Source organism: Drosophila simulans, chromosome X (assembly GCF_016746395.2).
Source record: "Drosophila simulans strain w501 chromosome X, Prin_Dsim_3.1, whole genome shotgun sequence".
In the NCBI taxonomy this organism is placed as follows: Eukaryota; Metazoa; Arthropoda; class Insecta; order Diptera; family Drosophilidae; genus Drosophila; species Drosophila simulans.
The window spans coordinates 2,105,656-2,118,543 of record NC_052525.2 but is presented as its reverse complement, the minus strand read 5'-3'; the positions used below and the strand labels follow the sequence as shown (position 1 = coordinate 2,118,543).

Below are 12,888 nucleotides of genomic sequence, written 5' to 3'. Positions count from 1 at the left end.
CGTTAATAGGGAAAATGAAAATCAACAAGTGCATATATGGAGCGTGGACTGGATGCTGCTTTTCCACTGATGGATTCACTCTATTTATTGTTGTTGTGCCTGCTGTTGCTGTGTGCATTTGTCGCACACACACGCACATGCACACCCACACAGGCGGCGTTTGTGTGTACTTTGTTCAAAGGCGATCTTATTAATATGATTATTCCATTGTATGCTTATACAGTCCGACATTCCTAACCCGAACCAAAGTGCTCCACAGTCGATATTTTGGAGCCCCAAGTCCCTGACATCCCGACATCTGACTCACCGCTGCCCGATGACTATGTGTGTATATTATGCGATAATCGCATAATCCCCAAATTTGCAAACGCAGCTGGACGTCAACAACCCAAAACGCAATTCTAGCTGATATTACAAATTGAACTCTGACTGAAGCTCCTCCAGTTAGGTACTTAAATAGATATATTTTGTAGTACTTTGGTATAACGAGAGGCGAAGATTGGGCTAATGGAGTTAATATTTAGAGTACTGGGAAGGAAAGCAGTAAGAATTAGGCTATCACTCTGGAGAACCGATCTGGAGCGTTGGCGTTCACTGAGCAACCCCAACGAACATCTTGACCCACAAAAGTTCGGCGTACTGACGTTGCCCTGTATTAATGCTCTCAAACACTCAAGCACTCGAACACTCACACAATCACACACTAATACACCCGCAAACACTCGGACCCACGGTGACCCAAAGTTGATTGAATGTGTCATGGCCGGCAAATTGTTTAATTTTAAGCATTTGTTTGCGCTTACTGTGTTTTTTTTTTTCTTTTTATTTTTTTTTTTCGTTTTCGTTTTCCTTTTCGCAAGACACTGGACTTTGCTTCCAGGGGCCGCCGTCTCGCTCGCACTTCCACCTGCAGTCCACGTGCTGCGCATTCGCTGCATCCTGCTCTCTCATTCGCACGCGCGTAAAGTGAGGCTTCGTTTTGCGCTGGCGTCGCGGCAACGGTTCTTTTCCAATTTGGCTGTGAAACAACGAAGAACGTTCTGCCGAGCGAGCGAAGAATTCGCTAAGAGTGCAATTAAAAGCGTGGAAAGCGGAAGAAAGGCAGTGCGAAGAACGGTCTTCCTGGCAAACAACGAGCGAGTAAAGTTCGTCGAGAGTGCAATTAAAAGTGTAAGATACGACGAGCGAAGAACGAGCGAGAAGAGTTCGTCCGGAGTGCAGTGAAAGGGGTAGAAGTGAAAGAAAGTGCAAGAAAGTGGCGATAAGACAGCATCTAATTATAGACCCCACTGGTGGTCTAAAAATAAACAACCGCAAACAACGCCAAACAATTGGAGAGTGTTTTAAACAGCTGTTCGATTCGGATTCGGATTCGGATTCTACTCTCTCCCGGAGAAAGAGATAGAGATAAGGACGCGCAGAGAGCCAGCCCAGCGCAACATGAGCGAAGAGTGAGCGAGAAAGAGACAGAGACTGAGACTGAGTCTGAGACTGAGACTGAGGTTGTGGCAGTGGAAGGGAGATCGCGGCAGATAGGAACACGAGACACTCCGAAGAAAACGGCAGCTTTACGTTCCAGCAACGAAGCGTCTAGCTTCCAAAAGCGTTTCCAATTCCAAGCCAGTCGCAACGACAGCGGAATACCGCTACAATTCGCACTCTCAGTCGACTGCCCTCTCACTCACTCACTCCTTCTCCTGCGGCCCGAGACGTATACCCGCACTCTTCTGTTCCTGCCACAATACTTCACGCGATGAAACAACAACTGGCGGGCGCAGCAGCAGCAGAAAACGCAGCAGCCGCAACAGCAGTCGAAAACGCAGCAGCCGCAGCAGAAGTTAACCACTTGCTCTATTTTCCACACTCCGAACGCCAATCGATTTTAAAAGGACATTGATCGAACGTCAATCGCAAAACCCACGGATATTTATCAATTCGCCCTTTTTTTTTTGCACGTAAAAACCTATACTAAACATTAAAAACCCAAACGACTCCCACGAAAAAACTATAGTTACCCCTTATTATTAGTCGCTTTGTTTTGTTTTTTCGTCAATTGATTGTGATTTTGAAACTGTGTGATCGCAAAAGAAAATCTGCAAATTAGCAAAAAAGAAAGTTCCTTAAGCAAGTGATAATCCGATAGAAACTCTAAAGACAGAAAAGAAACGGAAGCGCCGGAGAAAAGAGACACAAAACCACGAAACTAAAGCATATTAGCACCACATAATATAGTTCACGAAATCAAGCAACACATAAACATCATAAACAGTATCGCTGTCATTCGTCATCGAGGACTACTACTGAGGAAACTAATTAATACTTCAAGAACAAGGATTAAACGGCATGCAAACGTAAGTTCACACACTCGTATGGGATATTTTTTCATTTTTCATTGGGTTATGTCATAGTAGGGAATATCTAGTGGTGGATTGATAAATCATATTATATAGAACCGGATTTTCTAGAAAGCACAAGTTCAGAGTTAGGACGGAATAACACGGGTATGGCTACCAGAAATGTCTTATCACGCTTGTTTTTCAATTTCATAGGCATAACCATAGACTTTAAAGAAAAGAAAAAAACATGAAATAGCCCATAATCTTTTGTTAAATCAAAGTCGGACAAGATTCAAAAATCGAAGCCCTTCAAGGATGTAAGAAGTGTAAGACCTCAGGCCCCTTGAACCATCCAATCACTAGAGATTGACACAAAGACAGCCTTAACCTCTTCTCGATTCTTATCACGATGGAAACAAAACTCGAGCCGGGATCGGGTCTTCCCAAGGAAATGAAACCAAACAAACAAACAAACAAACCAAGCGACCAGCCGAAATCAGCCAAGTGGTGTGCGACATCTAAATATACACCCATGTACACTCGTCTATATCGCTGTGAAAACGAAAGCGACAGAAGTGGAAAAACATTGAACCACATTACTATATATAGCGTGTGGTTGGAAACCGAGTTTCCAAAGGAGAGTCATAAAAGCAAGCAGTATCAAAAGCAAAAACAACACAAGCCACATGGGGCATATGCCCCACGAACACCCAATCCCCCGCCCCCGCCCCCTTCCATTCGAGTCACTACGACTTTCTGATTGTGTATAAAAAGAACTCATGTTCCAAATGATAAGTGGGGAGCCCAGCAAGGCGGCAAATCGGTGGGTTATTTTTAAACACTGAAGTTTATGTAAATATATTTCCTGGCCAGCCCAGACACAAACAATAACAGAATCGAATGGAAAATACAATAATATTTGAGCGTTGTTGCTGATAAGGGAGCCAGCCAGAAACCAGAGACCAGAGACCAGGGACCAGGGAACAGGCGCGTGTGCGAGGCGGAAGAGAGTGGGGAGTTATCTGGCCGGCTCCGAAGAACCGTGTCCTTTGCCGACCCATGGGCGTACTGCAGCCACACAGGTTTTTTGGGGCCAGGCGGGGGGAGAACGGGGAGCACGGGGGGAAGGGGCAAGCGAATCAATCATATCCATGGGCACACTGCCTCAGCGATTCAAAGCAATCTAACAATCTGTGCCCATTGCAGATGGTTCTCAAAGTGCCAACGTCCAAAGTCCTGCTAGTCCTGGCCACCTTGTTCGCCGTGCCGGCGCTGATCGGCAGTTGGGTGCCCCAGGTGGCGGCCAGTCCGCTCGCGCCCACGGAGTACGAGCAGAGACGCATGATGTGCTCCACCGGCCTCAGCGATGTGATACAGAAGATATGCGTGAGCGGAACGGTGGCCCTCGGCGATGTTTTTCGTAAGTGTGATCCTTGAGTTCGATCTAGCATTCTTGCCATTCCGACGACCTCTAATCTCAACGAATCCCCCACAGCCAACAGTTTCGGGAAGCGCAGGAAGCGCGACTTGCAGAGTGTGACCGACTTGTGCTGCAAGTCGGGTGGCTGCACCTACAGGGAGCTCTTGCAGTACTGCAAAGGATAGTGGAGGATCCACACCCACACACCACTTCGCCACACCATCCACTGCAAACCAATTTACACCACTCCATCATTCGTAATCCCTAAGATATGAAGCGCAAGCAGCAGTGTGCCTAGAGTATACTAAGTATATTTACTAATTTAACTAAACACTAACTAAATTCTGTACAATAAAAGAAATTTGAAGTGAGCGCAAGCATGTGTAGCGTAGTAGGTTTCCAAATGTAGTGGGACCACCATATTATGCAATTTCCCGCTCCAATTTTGAGATCTTTCCCAGTGGAATCCATGCCACTCCTCCTCCATGCACACCCCTTTCATTAGACCCCTCTTTTGTGGGCGACATCTATTCATGGCGACACTCGAAGAGATTGTCATGGCTTTGAGTTAGGGTTTGGGATTTGGGATTTGGGTTTGGGTTTGGGTCATTCAACAAGCACAGCACCACCCTTCGAATGGCCAATGGCCAATGGGCCAGGCCACCCACCCCATTTAAATTGAATGCCGGGCGTAAAACTTTTGCAAAGGACACTCGCAAGCTGAGCACCGAATATATGGGGTCAAATGGTGATGAGATGACTGCAAATTAGATTACAAACGCTGACGATGATGATTTTAATGATGGTGCAAATCAGGCACACATGGGAGTGCGAGTGTATCCCTCCAGCGCCACTTCAGCTGCAAATCTTTATGGGGACAAGAAGGGCTCGCCCCTCTGGCTCGGGAAAAATGAAAAGTCTTGTAATTCGGATGAGTTCGCAGTAAATGTATCCTGCATCCTTTGGCTCATATTTAGTGCAACCGTTTATTGATTTCCAATTTTAGACGTAAAGAGAGTGACACATGTGGCACATGCATATTCCACGGCAGATAATTTGGAAAAGTTCGTGATCAAGAAATTACTGAGCTGATTTGTACATAGCCGATGTTTCAAGGCCATTTGATTGTTAATCCGAGAAAACGAGTACGGGTCCCATGTCCCGTGTGTAAAATTGTCCATTTAGACGGAATTTCATGTTGGCCACGAATCCTTTAGCGCCGTATGTAGTATCCTCGGTAGAAGAGGGCTCGGCTGACGAATCCATTTTGAGGCCTCGGTGTCTTGTTAGGTTCTATTGGATCGCCCTGCTGAAAGTCACAAATATTTCCATCGGAATTGGAGGTTTCATTGGCTTCATTGATGGAAGCCTTCTTGGTCGAAGGAAGGGTTATGGGTTTCTTGATGCTCCGTTGGAGGGACGGTGGTTTCCATGGGCATCTTCTTGCCACCGACGAAATCTGATCAGCACCCACGCGCAGACCGGTCAGAACGCAGTCACGGAGTTTACCCAACCACAGATTGATTTTAGCCATGGAAACGGATCACGAAGAAAACTGAAAAACGAGGGCAATCGAATTGTATCGAATGTGGAGCCGTAGAATTTAGATGCTTGTTTATGCTTAACGTTGTGAAAACTATATTTGTGTGCAAGTGCTGGGAGTTGTGCTCTGAATATGGGAACAGGAATATAACTGACTTTGACAGTTGGATTCGTCTAACCCATGGACTACTTGGAATTCAAGGAAACTTGAATAGTTCCTCAAGCGGAAGCGGAATAAGTATGTGTTTACATATTCCTAATATTTCAGAAATGCGAAAGATCCTTGATATTAGAAAGTTATAACTCATGCGTAATAGCAAATTGAAAAGGAAAAGGATTCTCCACCCAGTGGACACGGACACGCGACGGACACGAGATGGGTCGGAGCTGGATGACAACGTCTGGAAATCGAGTGGTCCTGAAGTGGGTGGGATGTGGGTTGCCCAAGAAGGATAAACGACACCAGACAAACTTCGCCGGGCTTAGGCTTGGAAACCAACCATCCCCATCCCATGGCTCGACATTGATGGAGCGAAGCCATGGAACATTAGCTAAATCTTACAGAAATTTCGCACAACGTGGCGAAAACGAAGGGTGCGGGGTCCCTGGGCTTCGACCGCCCAACAAGACCATTCCACTCCATTCGCCCCTCGACGGGGTTGCAAAGGAAAACATAGCTCAAAGGGTCGTCATGCACTGGGAAAAACTCCTGCTAACCAACCGAAGAAACTGCTCTTACTTTCCACGTCAAGTTAGGCAAACGAAGTTCTAGTAGCTCGTACTAAGCACTTAAATGTTCCATTGATACGCTTTCATTTCAAAAAGGTGTCCTGCAAGTCAGCTTTCCCACACATTTTCTCTATCTGCAGGGATGCGATGGCTGGAAGTGGGTAGTGTCAACAGAAGTCGTACAGGGACACGTTCAACCCCAGAGGGCAAGGCAACGCCGAACGAAAAGTACAGGAAAATCCCAGTCATCCGGGCAAGAGTTGCGAACTTTGGTTCGGTCCTGCCTGTGTGCTCTCTTACCAGAATGTCCTTCTATTTATGCATTTAGTTCGCCCGAAAAGCCTAAGGAATGTAATGAACCAAGAAGGAACTTCAACTGGGCAGCCAACCCAACGCAGGAACACAATAAAAATTACCTGAATAAACAATGATTCCAGCTGACTCAGTAAAATAGCACAAAGACACTGGCCACGGAGGAGGAGCAATCAAATGAGCGGGATCAATCGAAATAATAAATGAACAATGGCAATCGATCAACAAGGTAGCCAAATCCAAACCCACAACGAGCCAGGAATAAAAAGCAGCCGGAATGCCGAGTGGAACATTTAAGCGTGAGCCCAAACCTATCAATTTATCTACCAATTTATGCAATTTAAGTGACACAACCCAGCAGGATTCCCTACTTCTCGCGGGACATAAAGTCCCAGGGAATGCAGACGATGCCATCGGTGGGCACTGACCAATAGTTCGTGATGTGCAGACTGAGGCCGCGGCAGGACTTGACGCCACTCTGGAGCAGATGCCGTATGGCCACGACCATCTTGTCCGGCGTTACGGAATCGTCCTTGCTGAGTCGCTGCAGGCCAAGTTCCTCCTGGCACTGGCGCCACAATTGCCGCTCCACCTGGATGTCCCTGCGATAGCGACTGAACCGCCCGCTGGCCACGTCCAAGTTCCGGCATATGAACTCCACGAGATCGGGTCCGGAGCAGGAGGCGGGGGCCAAGAACAGACCGGTCTGGCTGACCTTCGGTATATCGCTGTCCGGCACAATGGCCAACTGATGGTCCTGCAGCGATGCCGGCAGCTCCTGGACACTCTCCTCCAGCCTCAGGTGCTCACTGACCGCCCGGATCACGCGCCTCAAGCTGCCCGCATAGGCACGCGCCTCACAGCCCGGCTCCGGAACCCTGCGCCTCTCAATCCGGATGCCGAGGAGCACGGCAGACAGGGCTTTCTCGTACAGGGGCACCAGCTTCAGTTGCTCCTCGTGCAAGCGCATCTCGGAGAGGAAGGCCAGCCATCCCGCGGGGGAGTCGCCCGAAAAGAGCATTACATCGCCCTCCAAGCTGATACCAGTGTACGGGGCGAAGACCACAAACCGATTGCGAAGCGCTCCCAGCTGTCCGGCGACCTTCGGATCCTCGGACAAGCCCTTGAGGCTGCTGAGGCAGTTGTGGTAGCGTTCCATGTTGCAGCCACAATCGTAGCGGGTTCCCCGAATGCCCAGCAACTGGACCAAAGCCTCTTCAATGCCCTCGATTTTGCCGCGCAGAGTGGCGACTTCGGAGGCCTGGGAACGTGCCAGGGCCTGGCGCATCCATATTTCCAGGGAGTGCTCCCTTTTGGCATCCTTAAAGAGTTCCCTTAAGGCACTCGTGTTCGTTTGCACTGGCGCTTGGGGCGGTCTCACCTTTTCCCTCACCGGTCCTTTCCTCAGCACTTTTCCGAGCTCCTTTTCCATCTCCTGGCCCTGAGTGGAGAAGGGGTTGCACGGACAATATGAATCTTTATGTGTGCAATAAGTTTGGGAAGCCCCTTGTAGGGGGGGTGCAAAACCACGTTGTGAAAAGAATGAGTACCGAACCTAACGAATATTCATGTGTTTATGAGTTGATCATTTGGTTTACCCGCTTCATTTGTTCCCGCTCCTTTTCCTTCGGCAGCAGCTTACAGGACCTCAGAATCTGGCTAATCACCGCCCTGGGATCCAGTAAACTCCGGTCTACCTGCACCCTCACCAGTCGACTAACCCCCTTCCCGCCGGCCTCCTCCGCGCCCGAGGGAATATAGAACTCCAAGTGGCCATCGGGCGGAAGACCACTTGCCGACGGCCCAGTCAGGGATTCCAGATGGGAGCAGAGCAGACGTAGTGACTCCTCGTTGACCCGCTTCTCCGCCGGATTGTGAGTCTGGCCATCCGTTCGAATGGCCTGGTAGAACGGACGAAGGGCCGTGACCAGGTCCGTGCTCAGCAGACGACGACAATAGTCGACGATCCTGCGAGGAGTGAGGAAGCGCAGTGTGACCATTTTAAGTGCTGCCAAGTCGTACGAATTTTGAATATTAGAAAAAATGTGATATCTGCTGCTGAAGCTGACGAATTTTGCAATGAATTCGAGACCGCAAACAAATACATAAATCTCACAGGCATAATATGCCGACTAGATAGTTCATTCATGTTTGCCAACTTTTTTTGGGCAAACACCTAGCAGGAAATGCGAAATGCTGCACCTGCAACTGCACATGCAGCAAACAGATGAAGTTTTTCACTAAAAAATTAACTGTAGTTGCCCCGAGTGGCAAGTAGAGAAACTGCTGTCCTCCACTCCGCTCGCCAGTGTGTGAACCAAAATGGAAAAGGGAATATTGAGGCAATCCCAGAGCCCGCATGTACATACACACATGGTCCTCCCTCCATTCCGAAGCGTTGAATGCAGAGGCAAATAAAACTTTGGCACACAAAACACGCACATAAAGTACAGCCGTAAGTTAACCCCATAAAGCTGGTATTTGTTAAGAATAGATGTGTGCTTTTCCCTTTGTCATGCATGCGGCTATTTGGCCGGAAGGGATAAGTAATGTCATTTCAGACACAGTCCTGTCGACGAATTCGAATTCGAATTTCAGGATAACCAGCAATCTGTTAACTATGCCAGCCATCGCCAGTGGAAAAGTCGTTGAAAAGTTGAAATTTAGACCTGAAACTTAGCGCCCCTTAATCATACATCATACATACATCAATAACCAAATTTGAAAGCCTAAGAGTTTAGATGTTCCTTCAACGCATCTTCGACTTTTTACTGTATGGCTTTGAATTGAGAACCGAGCCAGATCAAATGGTAATCACTCTTGAGCCACGCTTGACTGTAGCTAAAGCAGCAGTAGTAACCACCAGACCGCCACTCAAAGCGCAAGTAACAAGGGTAAAATATTGCATCTCCGGCAGCTGCGGAACATTTAGCAGCGCTGCTGCAGCACGCACTCGTCCCCTCTCTTTCTGGCGCGCTCGGCCCCTCTCTCTCTCTCGCACCATGCAGTTGAAAATGACTTTTTGCATGTGTTTTTTGGTTTCTGTTTGCCTTTGCCCTTTTTTTCAACACACGCCACTATTAACCCCAGAATGGCGATGAGTGCTGAAAATTATTATTTAAAACATACGCATTTACCCACGCTTAGCACTGATCATAGAACTGTGCGAGAGAACGTGATAACTTTGTGGCGCATAAACGAACCGCTATAATTATAAGCAAGCGAACAAAACCGTTTGCAACCGGTTCGGCGTATCAGTGTGCTTGCCCGTGAAACCGCAGCTCTCTGAACCGCTCCTCTCCGAACCGCTCTCACGCTCTCTGGTTCAGAGAACGGTTTTTGCTTTGGCTGTGGCTCGAGCGCGAGAATGCGAGAATGTGAGTTAGTAACCAGCCGTAACTTGAGTACGGTGCACCCCAGAACCCAAAAGCTGAACCGCAGGCTCCCGCAGTCCGGAACAATGTCCAAAAAGTACCCGAACCCGGTGACCAAGCACTTCATCTACAGCGATAGGACGCGGAAGAGTACCTGCAAAAGGTGCCACTTCGACATGGCAGGTCGCCACTCCGAGAATCTGATGCGGCACCTGAAGCGCAAGCACGAGGATGCCTACAAAAGTGTTCTGGACGAGAAGCGAGAAATCCGTGCGGCACTTGCCCAGCAGCAGGCCAACAAAGACGCAGTCAATCCGACGAAGAAAGTCCTGGCATCTAAGTGTCAATATCCATTGACACGAAAGAAGACTTTCATAACCGAGGTGCATAAAATATCTATTCAAATTAAGAGCTTCTACAGCTCAAGAATCACATAGACCCAACTAAATATCCATTCTTTTGCAGGACGACGACTCCCAGCTTAGTGCCATGGAAACCATGGTGATGGTGAATGGTGAACAGACCGGGGACGTGGATAACAAGAACAACGCTACAGATAGTCAGTTCGAGGGCGTTTTTATTGGGAAATCGGAGATACCTGACGAGGAGTATCAGTGGAAAAACTCCGCCAACATGGAACTGACTACAAGCGAATCCAGCGTCTGTGTGGCCCCCACTTCCACCACTGCTCGTGCCAAGTCTCCGGCTAGAGCCGCATCTTCGGCTGCTTTAGACACTTCTTCAGGCGACGAGGACTACTTCCTCCGCTATCTCGGCAGCAAATTGGGCAAATACTCCGCGCGCACGAGGAACACAGTCCAGTTTCATATTAATCGCATCCTGTACAAGGCGGACATGGGTCACTTTGAAGAAACAGATTCCAGGACGGGCGATGCCAACGACGCCTCCCCGTAGCGTCTCTATGCTGTACATATGTTTCTTAACGCTTAGCTGTAAATAAAAATTATCTCACGAGTTGTCAAACACCTAAAAAACCAACAAACTTTAGGGGTTGCAAGTCAGATTAAGGGGTGGCAAGGTTTTTTTTCTTTTTTGATTGGTCGTTGGTAACACCTCGTGGTTTCAATTATCATAATTCAAATCCCATAAACTTTTAATGAAGTGATTGCAGCTCGCTTGTTCAAGATGTTACAACAAGTAAGATTTACCCCCAAAAATTTGAATTACATCATATTTTATCCATCCATCCAGGCATTCATAGCTCATAAGCATGTTTTCATTCGTTTCACTCCACAAATAGCTTTCATTTTTTCCATGGCCAATATATTTATTACCCGACACAATAAAAAGCATTAAAATGTCCACAAATCAGGTCAATTACCCCCTTCACTTTCCCACCGCATCGGTTAGCTTTGGGCCAAATCAGATCCTTGGCCCCTCGACTTTTGTTTGTGGGGGGGAGGAGTTCGTTTTTTAAGGGTCGCAGCTGTAAGCCAGTTCAGTGGCCGCAGAGGGTCAACACCATCATCGAAATCCCCGATTGGGCTGGGTAAAATAAAATGTGTAGAAAAGTGCGTAGTGCTGGGATTTTCGCTTGGCACTCTGGTGAAAAGTTTCGCTTTTCGTATCTCATTTTCCCCGAGTCGAGAGCAAATGTTGCGCCTGTGTTCGTGCTCTTTAGAGCGACGGAAAGAGCAGCAAGGGCTCTTCGCTGTGTGGGTTTGTATCTGTGTGCCGGCTGACCGGCTTTGTTTGTATCTCTCTTCCTGCAGAAACTTGGAAACGAGACCTGCAACGTCTGTTCCGACCCTCCTACCTCCTCCCTCCATCCTCCATCCTCCCTCCTCCTCCACCAGCCACGGACCACGGACCCTTCATCCGTCTGTGCCTGTTCGCATAGGGGCGCCCTGTGTACTTGCAATCCTCCCCAACTCCACCTACCGATTATGTATCGCTTCAACCCCCGTCTCCCGACCTCCAGGCCATTCGATTTATGTGCAGCCATGGCTGTGCGTTCAGCGTCCTTTTGGCTCGCTATTAAAGGTTCATTACTAAATACCAACGAACTTCTGTAATTCGATGAACCATCTGCCACTACTAGTCTGGCCCTGGCAAATATATTCAGCCGAACGATTGGGCCAATAAAGGACCTTGATTTGGGGCCTTGATTTGGAAGTTGCGTTTTAAACGCTTGCTTTAATTGTGCTTAAACCTAAAGCGGCTAACAAGCGCTTTTGATCTTTAGCCGAAAAACAATTAATTTCTATTAAATATTAACCTTCTGCAAGTAATTCTCCGCTAAAAGGAAACGGAAGTAGTCCCGAAAGTTGCGAGAGAGTCCAGTCGTCAGGAAAGTTCAAAGTTTGCGTTACGGGTATGAAATTGCGTCAAGAAGTTTGGTCGCCAAACTCGAATGCCACTCAATTATGTCTAACTTCCTTGGGATTTCAGTTAGGGAAAGTGCGAGACGAAGGAACCATAAAGGTGAGATGGATGGAAACAGGGTCCTGAGAATAGTTTAGTTGCCTCTAACCTCGGTGCCGCACACCTGCCTTTTCCACAACCTACCCATATTCCCTGCCATTCCATTTCCTTTACTGGTTTTTCTTCGCACACACACACACACACATTTTTTAAGATGTAGAATCAGCAGGCTTAGATAGATCCAAAAGTATTGCACTCCTTTGATTACACTGGGAGTTGCGTTCAGAAATTAATTACATCCCAAGCAGATCTTTTTCAGGCGCAATTGAAATGCGTTCTTGCCGCATGTGGGCGTGCCACCGATAAGACTCAGGATTTCAGGACTCCAGGGAAAAGTTTCGGTCTCGTCGCATGAATGATGATGCCCGTATGACGCTAAGGAAATGGCCAGAGGAACGGAACCCGAGTCTGAAGGGACCAAGGAGGCATTGGCTTAGCCATATGGGGAAACTTCGATTTCCTACACTGGCCAGTGTCCCATTTCGCAGCCAAGAAGCCATTCGACTCTTTGATTTACCGACCCCAGTTAGGAGCTAAAATTGCAAATAATTTTATTAGCAAAATGGTCAACTCGGCTTAGGTTTCCAAAGAAAGCAATTAGACCATGCCTGCCATTGTGCCCTTGCGGCCCCCACTTCCGTCAATATTCCAGCTCCATTGCCTTTGGTTTTTTTTCACCCCACCGAGTACCAAAAACGACATCCTCCGCCCTAGCCTCATCCTCATCCTC

The 12,888-nt window shown here is 47.9% G+C and overlaps 3 protein-coding genes across 4 annotated transcripts; 2 read left to right on the top strand and 1 right to left on the bottom strand.

The window, feature by feature from the left end:
* Positions 1 to 984: 984 nt before the first annotated feature.
* LOC27207979 (probable insulin-like peptide 6) lies at positions 985 to 4,128 on the top strand. Of its 2 annotated transcripts, none has more exons than XM_016183606.2 (3): positions 985 to 2,351; positions 3,543 to 3,756; positions 3,832 to 4,128. In XM_016183606.2, the coding sequence occupies exons 2-3, from the start codon at positions 3,543 to 3,545 to the stop codon at positions 3,939 to 3,941; spliced, it is 324 nt and encodes a 107-aa protein (XP_016037817.1). In that variant the 5' UTR covers positions 985 to 2,351; the 3' UTR covers positions 3,942 to 4,128. The 2 variants fall into 2 exon arrangements, with proteins under 2 accessions (XP_016037817.1, XP_044779474.1); XM_044923539.1 differs by lacking the exon at positions 985 to 2,351 and adding an exon at positions 3,277 to 3,418.
* A 2,489-nt stretch (positions 4,129 to 6,617) lies between these two features.
* LOC6724953 (T-cell activation inhibitor, mitochondrial) lies at positions 6,618 to 8,435 on the bottom strand. Its single transcript, XM_016173322.3, has 2 exons — positions 7,938 to 8,435; positions 6,618 to 7,780 (listed from the first exon to the last, which is right to left on the bottom strand). The coding sequence occupies exons 1-2, from the start codon at positions 8,337 to 8,339 to the stop codon at positions 6,707 to 6,709; spliced, it is 1,476 nt and encodes a 491-aa protein (XP_016037815.1). The 5' UTR covers positions 8,340 to 8,435; the 3' UTR covers positions 6,618 to 6,706.
* A 608-nt stretch (positions 8,436 to 9,043) lies between these two features.
* LOC6724952 lies at positions 9,044 to 10,701 on the top strand. The gene is made up of 2 exons (XM_016173100.3): positions 9,044 to 10,096; positions 10,179 to 10,701. Exons 1-2 carry the CDS (start codon positions 9,707 to 9,709, stop codon positions 10,626 to 10,628), a joined length of 840 nt encoding a protein of 279 aa, XP_016037814.1. The 5' UTR covers positions 9,044 to 9,706; the 3' UTR covers positions 10,629 to 10,701.
* The last annotated feature ends 2,187 nt before the right edge of the window (positions 10,702 to 12,888 follow it).